At 39.5% G+C, this 19657-nt stretch overlaps 4 protein-coding genes across 22 annotated transcripts in view; all 4 read left to right on the top strand.

Annotated features, from left to right (window-relative positions):
• LOC146475179 (uncharacterized) overlaps positions 1-18461 on the top strand; it is a 453604-nt gene extending 435143 nt beyond the window's left edge. For all 4 annotated transcript variants that reach the window (XR_014865986.1, XR_014865985.1, XR_014865983.1 and 1 more), the window contains one exon: positions 17241-18461. The gene's annotated coding sequence lies outside the window, so the exon portion shown is untranslated. The remainder of the gene's footprint in view (positions 1-17240) is intronic.
• LOC146475180 (uncharacterized) overlaps positions 1-18461 on the top strand; it is a 104212-nt gene extending 85751 nt beyond the window's left edge. The window contains exon 7 of the mRNA XM_085116157.1: positions 17241-18461. The gene's annotated coding sequence lies outside the window, so the exon portion shown is untranslated. The remainder of the gene's footprint in view (positions 1-17240) is intronic.
• Positions 1-19657, top strand: part of LOC146475177 (uncharacterized) — a 275844-nt gene that overhangs the window by 186346 nt on the left and 69841 nt on the right. The gene's annotated exons all lie outside the window — the stretch shown is intronic.
• Positions 12795-18461, top strand: LOC146475181 (tetratricopeptide repeat protein 28-like). The gene is made up of 4 exons (XM_085116226.1): positions 12795-13361; positions 13751-15942; positions 16508-17170; positions 17230-18461. Exons 1-2 carry the CDS (start codon positions 13239-13241, stop codon positions 15935-15937), a joined length of 2310 nt encoding a protein of 769 aa, XP_084972352.1. The 5' UTR covers positions 12795-13238; the 3' UTR covers positions 15938-15942; positions 16508-17170; positions 17230-18461.

Raw genomic sequence — 19657 nt, 5'->3', positions numbered from 1 at the left:
GGCGGCGAAGCTACGACTACAGCCACAACTAAGGCAATGACTAATACAGCGTCAGTTGGGAGGGCACAAATGCAGCAAATGTCCTCTTTACCGAGTGGAATACCTATGCCCAAACCGTTAAATCTCGGCAACATTGCCGCTAACTGGATGAAATTCAGGAGAGCGAGTTGTAAGACTTCAGCGATTTGATAAAGAATAAAAGACAGCGACGTTTCTTTCTGCGATCGGCGAAGAAGCGCTTTTAATTTACAAGAGCGTGACATTTGAGCCGCCTGAAAGTTCGACTCTGTTGTTTAGAAATTTGAAGAATTCTCTAACGGACAAATCAATGAAACTTCGAGCGATACGTATTTAACTCCAGGTCACAGAAAGAGGATGGAAGTATCGATCACTACGTTTCGGCCCTTGGGACACCTGCGAAATCGTGTAACTTTGGTCCTCTCTCCTCCGCAGAGGCTTCGCTGAGAAAAGGGAGTGCAGGCGTCAAATTCCGTGGAAGGCGACGGCGGGAGCCTCTGCCAGAAACCACGCCCAATATGGCTGCGATCCGGGGGAGTCATTTTGTAACTGGGATGGTGTGCGTACTTATGTCATGAAAATGGCGGGTGTTTGTGAAATTGTCATGTTGCGCGATGTGGGAGATTTACTCACGAAAACTTACCTACATGCTTAGAAATCGGGGAAAGTTTTTTATCTCATGATGACTGTTTAGAAAACGCTTTTATTTTGCTGTGATGCCTTGAATCATCACTACAAGAATGAAATTCAAGTTACACGAGCGGCGATCGTGTGGAGATAAAGAGTCAGAAAGAGTGCATGCAAAGAAATGATTTATTGAGGAAACGTCTGCCAGCTGAGACCAAACAAAAACTGTCGATTCGGTCTTAAAAGAGACTAGAGCAAGTAAGCTTAATGTTTTAATTAAAGCGTATTTTTTTTTCTATACTCCGAAACGACCAAACTTGATATTTTTATCTTGTAAACAAGTTTAATCAGAAGAAGTTATAATGATCTTTCGGTGATTTAATTAGCATTTAGTTCTCACGGGAAGCTTGTTATGTACTGTGATGAAACAACTGTCTTTAAAATAAGGTTATAAAAGGCTAAAAGGCCTTTCGAGCCCAGAAAAAGCAATTATTTGTTCGTGACTATTGTTGACTTCCACGAAGCGAAATGTACTAAGTCCACTCTCCACGGGTTTCAAGGGGGGCTTCGAATACAAACGATTTTGCTTTTTTCTAGAAATTGTGAAATCTCACCTTAAAATTAACGACCGCAAACTGTAGAGACAAAGTAAATGCTGACTTCCGCCAAGAATGAAAGTGTCAAATTTAGAGATGACCGAGAAATCTATCAATGTACAAGAAAACGACAAGGATGTACAAGAAAACGACATGCTTCTGGCAGAGGTCAACCCTCTCAGTTTTGCGCCTGCACTCACTTCGTTCAGCGGATACAAATAACGCCCCATCGAACTTCTGCGGAGGAGAGAGACTTTGGTCAGTGTCTTCATGATTCACTATTATGCGATAGAATTATGCTTGGTGTTAAAGCGCCCGCGTTGCGAAAGATGGTACTAGAAGAAAGGCAAGTCACTCTAAAAAAAGCAATCGACATCTGCAATAGGGGAGAAACAACCGCTCAACAGTTAAAGGATTTTGCTGCAGCAACGGATCCGAATACTAATGAAATACACGCTTTGAAACACTGGTCCGAAAAGAAACCCAAAAGGTGTCAAAAGGTGTAAATACTGCGGTGGAACTCACGAGCTCAAGCGAGGAAATTGTTCAGCGTATGGAAAGACGTGCGGAGATTGTGGAAGTAGTAATCGTTTCGCTTAACGTGGAAATAGTAAAAAACCCAACACCGTGAACTTACGTCAGTGACTCTAGTGAGTCATTGTTTACAGTTCACTTAACTCCTGAGATCGACCCAGTGCATGCAATACAGAGCAACATTCCCTAAAAGATCGCGGCAGCCATAAAGAAAAGGGGGAGCTAAAGTTATCTTCCAATTGGATACCGGGGCAACGTGTGATGTGCTTAAAATTAAGCACTATCAAAGGAACGAAATATGCCAATAGGATCACGCCCACAAATCAAGTCCTCAAGATATACAACGCCTCTACTCTCAGGTCGCTTGGAAAGTACAAGGTTCAACTGACAAACTCCGAGGATAAGAGGAAGTACAAAGTTAACTTTACTGTTGTAGAGGATGAAAACTGTGTCAATTTGATCAGGAGTAAAACCGCACAGCAAATGCAATTAATTTAAGTCGGAAATGGCAAGATTAAGACTACATGCCCCGAACCAGCAGACTGGGCCTCCACAACAGATATGGAAGTAAAATTAGCAAGTAGCCAGGCGTGCGAAGGAATTACCCTTGAACACAAGTGCACCGAGTACAAAGATGTTTTTGATGGTCTTGGCAATCTTGGAACACCATTACGACTTGAAGTTGACGAAGAAGCTAGACCTATTCAGCAGCCATTGAGAAAAGTTCCTGAGGCCTTAAGAACCCCACTCAAAGAATACGTGTCGTGATTGCAAGAAAAGCTAACGGTAAACTCTGCCTTTGCCTGGACCCTAAGCCCTTAAACAAGGCGTTAAAAAGGTGCCATTTGCCTATGCCAGTGTTGAAGACATACTGGTGGAGTTGGGCAAGGCCAAGATTTTTACTAAAGTCGATTGCAAAGATGGCTATTAGCAGATAAAGCTTACAGAAGAGAGTTTCCTACTTCCGACCTTTGCTACACCCTTTGGCAGGTACAAATGGAATCGTATGCCTCTCGGAATTTCCCCACTAGTGAAATATTTCAGCTTCGCTTAGGTGAAGCAGTTGAAGGCCTTGAAGGAACATATGGAATCGCGGATGTAATCCTAGTGGCAGGCACTGGAGACGCGATGAGGGATGCGATAGCAGATCATGACGTTACAATTAGGAAGCTGTTGACGAGATACCAAGAGCGTAACAGTAAACCAGACAAGCAAAAAGTGGTATTCAAGCAAACAGAGTTACCCTACATAGGACATCTCCGGACCTCGGAAGGAATAAAGGCAGACCCGTCCAAAGTTGAAGCAGTGCTTAACATGGAGAGCCAACCGATGTAACTGGTGTTCAGCACATTATGGGCGCTGTGGGTTACCTAGCAAAGTTCTTGCCGAGATTGTCGGAAGTCTCAGAGCCGCTCAGACAGATCACTAAGAAGAAAACAGCATTTCCATGGGACAAAGTCCATGACAGAACTTTCTGCAGGATCAAGGAAATGGTGACGGCTCCACTACTGCTGAAGTACTATAAGTGAGAGAAGGACTTAGTCATTCAGTGCGATGCAAGCGAAGGGGGCTTAAGAGCAGCATTACTCCAAGATGGTAGGCCGCTGGCCTCCGCTAGCAGAGCCCTGACTGCAGCTGAAAGAAACTACGCCCAAATAGAAAAGGAACTTCTTGCAATTGTGTTTGCAACAGAAAACTTTCATCAGTATACTTGTGGGAGATTGGTGATTGTCGAATCTGACCATAAACCCTTAGAAGCGATACTTGTTAAGCCGCTGGTTTCTGCTCCAAAGAGATTACAGAAGATGATTTTGAGGCTGCAACGATATGATCTAGACGTGCGATATACATAGGAAATGTTCTGCACAGAGACTAAGAATGATGAAGTTCTGTAAGCCGTGAAAGCTGTACTGCTTGGCCAGCACACAAGAGAGTGCTACCCCCGACATTGACGTTATACTATAATGTCCGTGATGTATGTGTGATCTAGGATGGGTTACTCTTCGGAGGAGACGGGCTTGTAACCCTAAGACTCTTCGAAAGCGCATACTGTAGACCCTGCACTCCAGCCATCAAGGGATTTTTTTTGTAATTTGTTGTTTGTTTATTTTTATTTTACCACACGTTACAATACTTAAAGAACTTGATTTACTAATTACAGCTTACAGCTTATCTACAACTTACCAAGAGGAAACAAAGGAAAAGTTACAATTTACAAAACACTGCTCGGTATAAGTTACTTAAAAACATGAAACTGCTTTCAAACCTACGATTAGCAATTAGTGGATAACACAAGAAGAAGGAAAGAAAACAAAAAGACCGAAAAAATATTATAAAATAAATAGCAAAGGAGACCAATCTAAATGTAGGATATGACAAGGTTAATTTTCTACTAGGTGTTTAAAGCTGCTACTAACTTTTCCCATTTTTTTAAAAAGAGTAGCGAGTTTATCCCTCTCCCTCGCAATATGAAGTTCGATATTATAAACACGTCTTATCCTGACAGTAAAGCCTCTCAACGAAGGTAAACTTCCAAGGCATTTCCTTACATAAATATAATATTTATCTAAAAGCATAACATGATTAATTAGAAAGAAATCTTCCGATTCTTCAAAAATCCGTAAAAACAAACTTATCTCATTGAAGGATTTCAAAACAATGTTATATTCTTTGAGCCAGGACAAGACTTCTTTCCAAAATTCAGAAGACACTTTGCAACGAGAGAGTAAATGTTCTAAGGATTCTGGTTCTTCATTGCAAATAGTGCAATTTGGAGATTGCGAAAGGCCGAAGCGAAATAATTTATCATTTGTAAAGACAATGTTGTTTAGAATTTTGTATTGAAATTCTCTCAATTTGGAGTCAAGTGTAGTGCGGAAAGGAAGAGAATAAACCTTTTTCCAATTAATAATCGTGTCTGAGTATTTGTCTGATATTTTTTGTTGGACTGTCGGAGGGATTTGTTTATTGCACAAAAAAGAGTCGTATATCTGTTTAGAGGTGACATGTGAGATAGGGAAAGAGCCACAGTTTAGTTTAATGTACGGTGTGTGAGGGATTGGTCTTTTATCATTTTTACAGACCGAAGATCTAATAATTGTTTTCCAGTCCGGTGGGAGAGAGTGAACAACTCCCATAATAAAGAAACGTTGTTTAGGAGAGATCGTCACATAAGAATCTTCGTGGAGGAAAAGATTGTTATCCGTAATAAAGTCACCCACCTTTATGATTCCCAAGTTAACTAAATCACTTCTATAGACAGACTTTTTATCAATACATATAAACCTATTATTCCAAATGATCTCGTTCATAGCATCATTAAAAGTGACGGGCGTTCTACTATTTAAACCTCACCATGCGTCAAAGCATTCTTTATAATATTTCGGGAACTGAGTTTTTAATTTGACAGTGTCAAAGTTACAATGCAAAATTAGACTCCCACCAGCCGAAAAAATACAACTATTTAAAAACGATTTCCAAGTACTCGGGTAGTCCTCTAAGAATTTTTTTTAACAAATTACTCGTCTTGCACTGATCATAGAGTCAATATCCAGCATCTTCAGTCCACCTTTATCAATATTTGAGACGAGCGCACAGCGCTTGACTTTATCTTTTCCATTCCAAATAAAAGTGTAGAAAATCGAGTTGAATTCTTTTACAAGATCATTTGGTATCGGAATAACCGATGCTCTAAACATTAACTTGGGAATTGCAAAAGTTTTGATAATTTGGATTTTACCCAAAATAGATAAGTTCCTCCATTTCCACATATGTATCGATTTTTTAATAGATTTTAATGTTTGTCGGAAATTTAGTTCGTTTCTTTGTTTTTCGTCGTAACCAAAATAAACTCCCAATATCTTGATAACTTCAAAAATCTTATGGTCATTTAAATCCTTCTCGTGTAGAATATTACTGCCAAGCGCTATAATCTCGGTTTTTTTTCGTTATTTACACGCAGACCAGAGCATGATCCAAAGAATTCCAGAATGGCGAAGAGGGAGGTGTGAGATTCTTTGTCACGTAAAAAACAAGTCATGTCATCCGCAAATAAAGAAAGTTTCGTGGTTTCCCCTCCAATACTAAAGCCTTTGATTGAATCGTCGTTTCTAATCTTAATAGCTAGAGTTTCTAACGCAATTATAAAAAGATAGGCAGAAAGTGGGTCGTCTTGACGTACCCCTCTGCTCAACGTAAAAGGGCCTGTTGTATAACCGTTGTTCATTACACAACTCGATATATTTTTATACAGTGTTCGAATTCACTGAATAAAAGAAGGGCCAAAATTAAACTTATGTAGTGTTCTTATTAAAAAATTAAAATCGAGCGTGTCAAAAGCCCTCAAAGTCAATAGCCACTAAAAATCCAGATAGTTCCTTCTCTTTGGTGTACTCCATTACATCATCAATTGTTCTGATTGCATCAAAAATAGATCTTCCTTTAACAAATGCGTTTTGATTTGAGTGTATTATTTCAGGTAAAACCTTTTCCAAACGTTTTGCTAGCGTTTTAGAAGCAATCTTCGCATCAACGTTAATCAGAGATATGGGGCGCCAGTTTTTAATCATCCTTTTATCTTTCCCTTTCTTCTCTACTTAAGTTATTATGGCTTGTTTCTGTGAATTTGAAAGCTCTCCAAACTCAAATGCATAGTTTAGACTGTCTACTAGTAATCTCCCGAACAGAGGCCAGAAGGCCAGATAGAATTCAGTTGTCAAACCATCATTTCCAGGGGTTTTATTTTTGGGGAAGGTTCCCAACACACTGAAGCATTCACTATAACCTATTTTCCCTTCACAAATCTTCCTCAAGTCATCTGTTAATGCAGGAAATCCCCTAGCTAGAGACATCTAAGAACATGGGAGTGGTTGAATGTAATGGGCGACTGCTACCGTCATAAAGGTTAGCATAAAATGGTTCCAGCTCGTCCATAATCTTTTTGGGGTCGTTTGTTAGCTTGCTATCCCCGGTGAATATTTTACGGGACACTGCTCTTTTTCTTGTTTGATTTTTCTAGATTCAAGAAATATTTATTGTTTTTTTTTCTCCTAGCTCGTACCAAGTTGCGCGGGAACGAATAATAGATCCCTGAGTAATAGAGTCGTACAACTGGTCGTATTCTGCATGTAGGCATTCCAGCTCTTCTAAGTTTTCTTTAGAGGGGTTGTTGTCGCATTTGGTAATGCAGTTTCTTAGATTTTCTTCAAGTTGATTTACTTTTTCTCTTTTTTTTGCGAGCCTTGGCTTTGCTATAAATAATTGTTTGCTGTCTTATTTTATATTTGATTAGGTCCCATAGAACTCGTTTATCATTTACTTCTTTAAAATCTTCTAACCAGTTCTTATATTCCAAGCGAAGGAGGTCACAATACTCTTGGTCATTTATTAAAGTAGAATTGAATTTCTAAAAGCTTGTAACCGCGCTGACCTGGACACTAGTTTTGTCAATTTTGAAAAACGTCCACCGTAACCCGAAATCAAAAGTACGCGTCGAATACATCTAGAAATCCGCTTCAATCTTCCCAGTGTTTTATTGGATTTTCAATCTTTTACTGGAAAGCTGTTTCTGAGTATGCTTTTGCTCATTCTATGGTATTATTTTATCATATTTGGTTAAAAACAGTATGGATCACGTCTCCAACGGAACATGAAAAGAAGAGGTGGGAAACGTGAAGGCGCCGGGCGGAAGAAATCGCCTGCGTTGACCAATATAACGAGAAAAATCAATCAAAAACACTGGAGAACAAATCTCCATTATATATATTTGGAAAATCGCATTTTCTCAACCTGGCGAAAGCTTCGTCCGGAGGGAATCTTCGTAAACGATTCGAACTTCGCGTCATAGCCGCTTGGTTTGGAGCTCAAACGAAGACAAGCTTCGGTACACAGTCGATTATCTCCTCGACAAGGAAAACCTCTATTGGAACCTTGTTTTCTACGGGTCGAGCAAGCGTTCTTGTAATGACATGGATTTGGTTCCTAAATTTAGATAACGGAGAAGTTGTAGAAACGAAATTATAATAAACGCAAAATATATGATTGAAAGCAGAAATAAAGCTTACCGGTAGTTTCGCTACACTGCAGTTCAGGTGATTCGCTTATATTTGAACTCAATTTGCTTCTTATGCAAACACTGTGAAACGTAGAAACAGCTAAGATAATTTTTCACACGACCGGATACCGAAATAAACAATTAAATGATTCTTCGACTTCAGAGGTATTCGTTGACGTTTGGCTTTCCCTGGACAGTAAATTTTCCATGGTATCAAGAAAATGAGTGTTCTAATATGACATTAGGTCTATAATCACTATAATAATTTTGACTGGCAAACACTTCGACTCGACAAGGTTTGTTTAGATTTTTCAAAGGATGCGCTTCTCAGCGCGAGACTTGCGGATGAAGTGTGATATGCAAATCAGCTAAGAAATGGTATCTAATGCGCATGTGCACCAGGTGACTGTGCGATGGCTGAGTGATCCGATCTAATTACGGTTATTATTTCTACCGATTCAACGTCTTCTTGTAAATCGTTATTGATTAACCAATAATCTAGGCGTCTTTGTATTAATTTGACGCCAAGTGAAACGCGTGTCAGTGGGGTTACGGATACGCCATATATCTACTAAATCATGTTCGATAATCATATCTTCTACATATTGCACAGAATCCTTTCTCTTTTTATTTACGCCTCGACCATCAAGGTCTTGATCAAGAATGATATTAAAATCCCCCCAACAACAACGGACTTGTCTGCGTCCGTGACAAAATCTTTAAGTTCCTCCGATAATTCGCTAAAAAACACACATTGTTCTGCACATTTATTTGGAGCATAAATATTCAGAAGGACAAATGGCGAGTCTTGGATCTCAGCTTCTAGAAAAATGTAACGGCCTAGTGGATCAATTTTTGACGAAATTAGTTTAAAATCTAATTGTTCCTTTACGAGAATCATTGTGCCTTTACTGTGACGACTGCCATGTAAGAAAAAGGTATCTCCCTTCCATTGTTTTTTCCATATGTTAACGACTTCTGGAGTGCTGTAGGTCTCTTGTAGAAAACATATATCAGCCTGACATTTATAAAGCCAATTAAACACGGCCTTTCGCTTCTCAAAAGAACGAATCCCTCGGACATATAAGGATACAAGCTTGAAATTAATATTTTTAGACATCATATGGCGAGGACGAAAGGAGTATAAGCCGGTGAGAAAAGCTACGTAGTGAGCTACATATAAAGTGAAATAACCATTCATTCAGACAAGTATGAAAAGGTCGAAAGAAGTAAGAAAACATAGATCTGAAGGCCGAAGTTGTTAAAGTTGTTAAAAAGGTTCGCAAGATTCACACCTTTAGCGCGACCTCGAGGGCTCCGGACTATAGACCTTTGCATAAATGGCGCCCAAATTTGAATAACAATACTTGATACATCCTAGGCTTAGGATGTATCCGGTATTGTTATTTAAATTTGGGTGCCATGTATGCAAAGGAGTCTATTGTTTGAGAGAAAATGCAAACTATGGCGTGCAAATTAATGCATTTTCGCCTGGTGAAGTAGTTTTATGTAAATTTAAGCAAAGTCTACACAAGCAAAGACAAAGCTGACCGGAAAACAAAAATATCTAAGTATATATATATATATATATGTATATATAGATAATAATCCTAACGCACATAAAGAATTCAACTGACTGGCAAAATTTAAATTATTAAAAAGAAAAACCATAAGCTAATAACGCTAAGACTATTAAATAAGTTTTAGGTAAGCTTGGATGTCAGCTACTCACTGACATGTTGCCGTGGCAAAAGATAGTTCGGTAGGTTGTCTACTGAGTAGACAGTACTATTGACTGATATATTTTTACCTTTTATGAAAACTTTACCAATGTTTAGTTCCTTGGCTTTCCTATATGCGGCGCGGAGCTTCCCACGTTGCCTTGCTGATTCCGCGGAGAAGTCTTTCTCAATAAATACCGATGAGAAGCGAGAACTGTCCATAAGTTTCTTTCTGTTTTCCCAAACCCAATCGCTATCCATTCTTGAGACGAAACGAACTAAAATTGGTGGTGGACGTGGAGGTCGTGATGCCCCTTCTCTTGACTCTGTCGAAACTTCGTTGCTCACAGCACTGTTCGAAGAAGCTGTATTATTTGGATTTCCCGTTCGATGTATTGCGTGGAACATAATATTTTCTGGGTCGGCGCCGAGTTCAGATAGAACATCTAGATCTATTACTTTACCCGAACACTCCACACTGCTCTCTCCAGGATTGTCAGGAATGTTATAGGAGCGAAGATTTTCTCGCCTGGAATAATCTTCCATCTTACAGTAAGATGATTTTTAAGCGCGCAAATCTCTTCATTTAGTTTGCTATTTTCTCTGGTAGTGGTGTCGCACTGGTCTTGTAAATCTTTGTTCTTCTGTTTAAGTGATTGTACTTATTCCCATACGGCGTTCAGCCATCAAGGGATAGAATCAACGCTAAGGCCCGTTCGAGAAACGATCTATTAGCCTAATATGAAGAGTAACATAAAAGATTTCACCTCCAAGTGTGAAACGTGTGTGACCTACAGTAGAAGGCAGCATAAGGAGACGCTCATCAGTCATGACGTTTCAGATCGCTCTTAGGCCAAAATGTCTACAGACCTTTTTGACTTTGACCACCTGACTTACATGGTGACAGTGGATTATTTATCTGGATTCTTTGAGATCGACAGGCTGTATGACATGAAAGCTTCCTCTGTGATCAGGACACTTTAGGCACACATGGCTCGATATGGGATTCCCGATGAAGTTGTGTCGGACAGTGGTTCGCTGTACACAAGTCGAGAATTCAAAGCCTTCGCCAAAGAGTAAGGGTTCAAGCACGTCACAACGAGTCCCTATAACCATCAATCCAATGGTAAAGTTGAGTCTGCTGTCAAGGAAGCAAAGAAGATCCTTAAGAAGTCTGCAACGTCTAAAAGTGACCCCTACCTGGTACTGTTGGTTCATCGTAACACCCCACAGGAAGGACTTCGTACCAGCCCTCCTCAGCGTCTGTTAAGCAGGAGAACAAACAAACATCTTCCTACTTCTAGCAACATTCAGAAACCCAACGTAGCCGAGGGCACTTTAGAGAAGGGCTAGCTGAGGAAGTTGAAGCAGAAGTTCTTCTATGAATGATAAGCAAAAGACCTACCTGACCTTTAGAACGATGATGTTGTTCGGATACAACCTTTTCGGTTGAACGAGAAAACATGGAAGAAGGCGAAAGTGGTGAAACCGCTGGGCAAGAGATCGTTTGTAGTAGAGTCTTATAGAATGTTTCCCGTAAAGTACACTGTTAAATCTGGGTAAATTTTTGAATCCTTTAAAACTTGCTTTTTGAATAATTTTGCCCTGTGGTCTAAGTAGAAGTTTACTTCTACATTTAAGAGAAAAACCACTTCATAATTTGCACTTTGGTGGTCATTGATGCTTCAAAGCAGCGAGACCTACAGATACTCGCCCCCGATGATGTAAATTTGTTATCTTTAAAATGCTCCTGCTGTTCACAGAGAAGAACCCTTCTTCTCGACCCTCGACGATCTTTTGCCATTCTTACTCCCCCCACCTCCCTCGAAATCATTCGACTGGAACTTTAATTTTCTCCAATACCACGCTGCTGCTTTCAAAACACTCAGCAATTTCTAGGTGACTTTTATGACCAACCATATTTAAAAACGGATCTGTGAGCTGATAAATCTATCGGGAGGTCTGGCTAAAAACCATTTCTTTGCATAAGACCTTCAGTCTGAAGTAAGACCACAAGACCTTTATCATCCCATGGTGCACTGAACGTCGCACTTGCTTATCATAGGCGAGTCAGTCTTCTGCATTTAAAAACATTTTTTAAGTGACTATTACTACTGCAATATGCGAATAATTATCTTTCTCTTGGTAATGGTGTCATGATCTCGTCGAAACGTCGAGATGTTATATGATTAACCTTAATATTTACAGTTCTTTGCTTCAGCAAATGTTTTTTTACATTTTCCTTTTTAACTCGCGAATGCGCGCCTGCGCAATGAACAAGTTATAGCGATGATGGGGTTTTCAATTGGTTGGTGGGTTGTTAACTTTCAGGTATACGCAGTGAATGAATGATCGTAGTGGAGCGGAATTTCACTCTGGCGCTTGTCGAAATTAGCCAATTTTGCGTTTTCGGAAGCGAAACACATCTCTTGGAAACGGTGAATCGAAAAAGGAACTTCTAAGAGTGCTTGACAGTTTCAACAGCGAAAATCAATGGCGACTAAATGATCTCAAATCAACTTTTAACCCGCTGAGTTCCTTGGTAATGTTCCAGTGTTTCTAGGAATACAACACACAAATAATTACAGGTTTGATTGTGAATTTGTACTGAAATACTATTCTAATAGACCAATTTTTCGTATTTGCGAACAGTTTTTCCAAAATGTTTGAAAAACCTGATCCGATAAATTCGCTTCAAAATTGACTTGAAATCGCTTGCAAGTCGCCTTGCGACAAAGACTTATACGCTTTTGCTTCTTAGGCCTGTAAAGAGACCAGCTATCTAAATGAATTTTTTATTAAGGAAAGCTTTTTGTGCGTTTTTCTATTTTCATTGATGAAAAGTGACAACTCGGCGTAATGTTGTGTAAACAAACACATATCCTCGCAACTAGCGGATGAAATTCTCCCAAACAGAGGCCGCAATAAAATTCATTGGGGGTCCAGTTTGAGGAATAAGATCGAATCGAAAGAAAAAATGTAAACACTGAAAATTTGCATCGCAATGCGTGATGTATTTCTATATTTACGCTCACTTGGATAAAGTTAAAATAGCAACTTTAGCAAGGTTAAAACCTTCTCCCGATGTTATAAAACAAGACAAAAGCTGTCGTATGAACGTAGAAAAGAATATTACCATAATAATAACAGGAAGATTTAGGTCACGTGCAAGGCAGCCAAAATCATCCACATGTATCAAGTTTCATTCGGCAATAACACGACCCAAGGAAAAAACATAAGGAGGTTCTTGGAAGAAAAAATGGACGCTTTCTTGTCGATTGGCAACCATGCAAACCACAAAAAAACGCACAAGTCCACCTTCGCGTTACTTCGCGTATGGGAAGGAATCAGACACCATGTCTAATTTAATATATATACATAACGAATTCAGCAATGCGGCATGGCGTTCGCGAATCCTTGTATCGTAGTTTTATGCGAGTACCGCCTTCCGGTTACCACTATTCACTTCTGCATTCGCGAGTTGGCTCACAGGAGCCTTTGATTAATTCAGGGCCTTTGCCTCTTTAATCCCCATTCTCCAATAATTGGCACATTCCTTCACCACTTATTTTCACATAGTTTTTAACGCTCTAAACTTTTCCTTTCTCCTTTAAAAAGGAATAACACAGCGCCGGACCCTTTTCGTACCAAAGGCCAAACAACACGAAAACATTATAGAGTTACTCCAAAATGTTCTTCGCCTTGCAGAGGAAACGGGCCACCGGACAGATGAAGGACGTGCCTATGGCAATCTCGGCAATCCTTATCAATCACTTGGTGACTTCCAACAAGCCATACAGTACCATCAGAAAGATTTACAGATTGCCAAAGACCTGGGTGACCGTGCAGGAGAAGGAGGTGCCTATGGCAATCTCGGGTGTGCTTATCAATCACTTGGTGACTTCCAACAAGCCATACAGTACCAGCAGAAACATTTACAGATTTCCAAAGAGGTGGGTGACCGTGCAGGAGAAGGAGCTGCCTATGGCAATCTCGGCATTGCTTATAAATCACTTGGTGACTTCCAACAAGCCATACAGTACCATCAGAAACATTTACAGATTGCCAAAGACCTGGGTGACCGTGCAAGAGAAGGACGTGTCTATTGCAATCTCGGCAATGCTTATCAATCACTTTGTGACTTCCAACAAGCCATACAGTACCAGCAGAAACATTTACAGATTGCCAAAGACCTGGGTGACCGTGCAGGAGAAGGACGTGCCTATTGCAGTCTCGGCAACGCTTATAAATCACTTGGTGACTTCCAACAAGCCATAAAGTACCATCAGAAAGATTTACAGATTGCCAAAGACCTGGGTGACCGTGCAGGAGAAGGACGTGCCTATGGCAATCTCGGCATTGCTTATCAATCACTTGGTGACTTCCAACAAGCCATACAGTACCATCAAAAAAATTTACAGATTGCAAAAGACCTCGGTGACCGTGCAGGAGAAGGACGTGTCTATTGCAATCTCGGCAATGCTTATCAATCACTTGGTGACTTCCAACAAGCCATAAAGTACCAGGAGAAATATTTACAGATTGCCAAAGACCTTTGTGACCGTGCAGGAGAAGGAGCTGCCTATGGCAATCTCGGCATTGCTTATCAATCACTTGGTGACTTCCAACAAGCCATAGACTGCCATCAGAAACATTTACAGATTGCCAAAGAGCTGGGTGACCGTGCAAGAGAAGGACGTGGCTATGGCAATCTCGGCAATACTTATGACTCACTTGGTGACTTCCAACAAGCCATAGAGTACCATCACAAACATTTACATATTGCCAAAGAGCTGGGTGACCGTAAAGGAGAAGGAGCTGCCTATGGCAATCTCGGCAATGCTTATCAATCACTTGATTACTTCCAACAAGCCATACAATATTATCAGAAAGGTTTACAGATTGCCAAGGACGTGGGCAGTAAAGTTTACGAAGCAAATTCACATTATTCCTTAGGTTGCGTGTTCGAATCTTTGGCTGTTTTTAGTGAGGCCGTAGATAGTTACAGGAGAAGCGTGACACTTCTTGATACCATAAGGGCTCTTCTTCACTCTGAAGATTCATGGAAAAGAAGCTTTCGCGAACTCTATCATAAGGCTTACACTGCTCTTTGGAGTTGTCTACTAAAAATAGGAAAGAATGACGAGGCTTTGTGTGCTGCTGAGCAAGGACGAGCTCAGGCTTTGATTGATATGTTAATGAAGCAATATGGCTTGACAGGATTGTTGCCACCGTCATGTGACCCTAGAGACACAATCTCCTATATCTCACGAGTGTCACGCACACAAACAGTTTTTCTGGCAACGGAAAAGAACAGAATTAATATCTGGGTCTTTGGAAGGGGAAATGAAGTTTTATTTAGACAAGGAGAAATAGAGGGTCAGCCTGCACCTGGCGATCCCGTCCGTATTTTACTGAAGACAGCTTTTGAAAAGATTGGAGCTGGTGTTAATGTTAGATGTGAAAATCGTACAATAGATGAGCTCACTAGTGACCCCCCATTCACCAGAGAAGAAAAAAATGCAACAGGCGAATCAGCATACTGCACCAACAACGCCTTAGAGCCATTGCATGATGTAATTATTAGTCCCATTGCAGATGTGCTTCATGGTGACGAGTTGGTCATTGTCCCAGATGGTTCGTTGTGCTTGGCTCCGTGGGCCGCACTGAGTGAAGATATTAGGATTCGCACTGTTCCCTCGCTCACGAGTTTAAAGCTAATTACAAGTTCTCCCAAGGACTTCCACAGTAGGTCTGGTGCGCTGTTGGTGGGAGATCCATGTGTCAAAGAACTTGCAAAACCTTTACCACCGTTACCATACGCCAAAAAGGAAGTAGAAATGATAGGAGGAATCCTCAAGACTCCACCACTTACCGGAAATGAGGCGACCAAAGCGGAGGTATTGAAACGAATGACCTCAGTTGGTTTGGTTCACATTGCTGCTCACGGGGAAAAGGAAACTGGCCAAATTGCCTTAGCTCCAAATCCTGGTTGGACATCTGAATTCCCTGAGGAAAAGGATTTCATACTGAGCATGTCAGATGTACAAGCGGTTCACCTCCGAGCTAGCCTTGTGGTGTTAAGTTGCTGTCATAGTGGTCGTGGGGAAGTGTTAAAGTCTGAAGGTGTGGTGGGTTTGGCAAGGGCATTCCTTTGCGCTGGGGCTCGTTCTGTTTTAGTGGCTCTCTGGGCAATTGATGACGAAGCTACCCTGGAGTTCATGAAGAGTTTCTATCAACAGCTGAGAGAGGGAAAAAGCACCAGTTTAGCCCTTCATCAGGCTATGAAATCTTTGCGAGACTCCAAGAAGTTCTCTTCCATGAGACACTGGGCTCCATTTTTACTGATTGGTGATGACGTAACGCTTAAATTTGATGGCAAGAAATAAAAATGGTAAATAAATTTTGTATACAATTCTAAACTAATTATATGTGTCTCTCGTATATAAAATGTTTCTGGCTAAAACGACTAAGGGCGCGAAGAAACTTTTTTAAGCTATTCAATTCCAAATTCTTTTAAACTTCTTATTCTCCCGAATACAAAATCAGGGTCGGCAATAAGCTCCTCAGAGCGCGTGGATTTTACCGAGGTCACAGCATTGGTTTTAGGAACCTCTTAACTTACTTTGCGCTAGACGAACTATGGAAAGAAAACGTCCAAATTGTGAGAGAGACGTTTTTATTCACTCGTAGAATCGTTTCCAGGATGTCAACAAGAAAAAATCTTTTGCTCGCCTCGTTTTCCCTATTTGTTCAATTAGGAATCGGTTTCTCAGTGAATCAGTCTCTTCACTTTTTCCCTTGGCCAGAATTTCTTTGGAAGGAAATAACAATTTGATTATATTACTGGATTGAATCAAATCTAAAATATAAAAGCACATGTCATAAAGTTAGCACTAGAATATTTTTTCTCAATAGATCATCTCACAGGTTTTCCATTTATTTTTCCAATTTTGCAGAACGTCAAAGAGTTATTTGACCAAGAGATGACCTGCTAAAGAGTTGTAAAGAAACCATAATTCTGAATCATTTTCACATCCTGGGCAGGTAGTGTTTTCTTATAAGCAAGTATTATAATTTATGTTCTCGAGGTTTTGTTGCTGTGTTATCCTTATTCTCCCAGAGCACATAAAACCAAAATTTCAAATTTCATGTTAACCATTGAAAGCGTAGCTAGCTAAACTGCTTGGGTTACACGGCAAATTTTGACAAGCTATTTCAGTATAAAAGGGCCCGGCCATTCTTGCTCCAAGTGATCAATCAGGTAGCCTACTGTTGATTTCACAGGAACGATCTGTGGCTAGAAAACGTTCAAATTTGCGCTCTTTATTCCATCAAGTTACATGGAAGAAATTCTGTTTTTGTAATGATTGTACCGAGGTTTACCTGAAAATCAAACATGACGAATGGGCCTGGTCAAACTTATTGATATTTGCTGTCAATTAAGTGTTTTGCTGACATTGAAAACATTACATAAACATGTCACATGTTGCGGTATCTAAAGTTGCATTTTAAATGCATGCTCTTTTATGGTGCAACCTCTTGTTTATAATTATTGTAAATATTTCTCGGTATATATACTCTTAAAAAGTTTGAACACTTTTACAATTTGAAATGGTTGTGTTATTTAAAGGAGTGTCGTGTTTTTCATAAAATTAATTTCCTCACTGCTTTTATCTAGATTATTTAAAGTTCCTTTTTCATCACGAGATCTAGTAATGGTGTACCGTAGATCGCAATTAGGCTAAACGAGCCAGGTTTCTTGTTGGCTAAGGTCAAGTAAAAGTTAAGAAAAAAGAAAAGAAAAGAAAAGAACTTGGTTACTAATAAATAGAAAGCTTTGGTAGGACAAGCAAATTTGCAGGGCTGACACTAAGCTGCATGAAGTTTCATTTTAATCAGGCAATATTTCAACTAGTACGACTAGGCTTGGCTGTAGTGGTCTCCCTGCCTAATAATTTTTTTTACGTATTCATGCATATAAATCTGTATCTGTATTTTAGTTAGGCGAAGCTAAATAAATAAACTAGTCTTCCTCAGGGCCTAAGTTAGAATGAGAGAAAATAACGGCTCTACGAATATAATTATTAACTATAATAGATATATACTCAGTTTTCATGAAATGTGTACAAGAGCTTGTCGTGCAGATTGTGTTCATACACATGCACAGCTATTCCGGTAAACGTTATCTAAAAGCTTAATTAAGCGACAAGACCATAAGGTGATATTGGTAATTTATTGAAAAATTTACTTAACTCGGCTACGGCTCATCCCTGCCGAAAATAAATCAGTGGCAAATGTTTATGGTATTTCTCTGCGGCAATGAAAATTGCGAAGTTACATCCAAATTAGAAGATGTACAGTTACCCATACTATTTTTTTGGCCCTGTCGTGTAATCTTGGGGCCTTAAAATCCGACGACGTTTGTTAAAATAGCTGTATACAGGGGGTTAATGTTCCTTTGTCGATTGAAACACCTGGTGATAGAGTTTTATTCTTGTCAATGACGTAAGCCTCTTTCACTTTCTGGCGGAATGCGTTGTTACTAGTTCAGGGTATATTTTGAGTAAAGTTCGGTGTAGGTTAAAATCTATATATTCAAGAAAGAAAGCGAGATTTCGAGGAAGAGCAGAGTTCCAAACTGCCAAAGCGATAATGACGATTTTTGCTATGACAGTGTCCTTGTTTTCTTATGACAAACTTTTCCGAGCGCCTTAGAAACTCGAATTAAACACTGCTTGTGAGTTCCCAAAAAAATAATTTTTGTCTTTTAACTAATTCACCTTAAGATTTACAAATCACAGCTAAATGCTAAAAAAGAGGTTTTAATCAACCTTCATGATGAAATGACGGATGGTCAAACATCTTTTACAAATCGAGTTATCAAAAATAAACACTTGGGTTACTTCTTTGGGATCTCGTATTTTACTTATATTATCTTATCTATTTGACCAAAAAGTTAAAAAAAAATACAGAAAAAAAAAATATATTTATCCGCATTTATTGGAAGCGAGGTCTGCAAAGAGCAACAACTAAAAACACTCTTGTTTTACAAATATTATCGGAATATTTGATTCGTGTGCGTCAGACTCATTTGTTTTGAGAAATTTCAAATGACAGAGAATGAGAGACAAGAATCGAAAGCCGAGATAAAAAGTAAATAACCTTGTTCGCTCAAGCAGTATCTTGCACATTTGCATTAAACATTTGAGCAATTATTTGGAGTTTTTCCTTATAACTAGAAATATCTAGTTGCCTTTGGTGAAGGGAGCAAAGTTAATAAAACTATTTTAGTGCGTTGTAAAGTTTATTTCAATCAAACAATTTCGTAACAAACTTAACTTTGTATATGGCCAGACGTACGCTGGACAACCTATCTTTGTGAACAATTTGTTTTTTAACTGAACAAGCGACTTCAGCTGTCGGGTCTGTTAAACAACTCGTTAGCTTCAAATGGATTTAGCTCATTTCTGAAACCTTTAATTGAAATATTTTTCGACAGAAAAGGTTGAATCGGTAAACACTGATATAACGATTTTCGTATCGGAATTCTGACTCGAAGATGTTTTGAAGAAAGCAAATGTTTGCACAAGTGAACAAACCAAGTTAAATATTCACTGGACCCCAAACAGCTCATTTCATCTTGTTTCTGCAAATTAAAATAGAAATATTTCTTTTAAAGTAGAACTTATTAAATACAACAGGCCATTTCCAAGTAACTTCGAACCTCAATATGAAAGCGAGGCTAAGTGAAAGCTTTCCATATGAAAACTAGTTTTGATTGCGGCTATGAATGGAAACTAATTTTCATATCAAAAGCTTTGCACTTAGCCTCGCTTTTATAATGAGGTTCAAAGCAACTCTGAATTGGCCTATTAAGCATTCAATTTTTAGATAAATACAAGGCAGCTCGGACATTATTTCATTCTCGTAAGACACTTGTAATCCTAGGATGAAGAAGAGAATAAAACTTTGAAGACGCGAACCTCTTGCGCTGTGATCTGTTTCAAATCTGAATTGTACTGCAACACTGGGCTGGTTTGTTTACACGTGAAGGGAAGTCTGGCGCACGTAACTCAACAACATGAGAGGCTGAGAAAAAAAAAAGT

This window comes from Pavona decussata, unplaced genomic scaffold (assembly GCF_977016875.1).
Source record: "Pavona decussata unplaced genomic scaffold, jaPavDecu1.1 SCAFFOLD_85, whole genome shotgun sequence".
Lineage (NCBI taxonomy): Eukaryota > Metazoa > Cnidaria > Anthozoa > Scleractinia > Agariciidae > Pavona > Pavona decussata.
The sequence above is the reverse complement of the archived record's forward strand: the minus strand, read 5'-3'. Positions and strand labels throughout refer to the sequence as shown.

What these genes read in the sequence shown, in the direction of transcription:
- LOC146475181 (XM_085116226.1), top strand. Translation starts at nt 13,239, where the DNA reads ATGTTCTTCGCCTTGCAGAGGAAACGGGCCACCGGACAGATGAAGGAC. An exon ending in CATACAGTACCATCAGAAAG is followed by an intron (nt 13,362 to 13,750) that starts ATTTACAGATTG and finishes GACCTGGGTGAC; the next exon opens with CGTGCAGGAGAAGGACGTGC.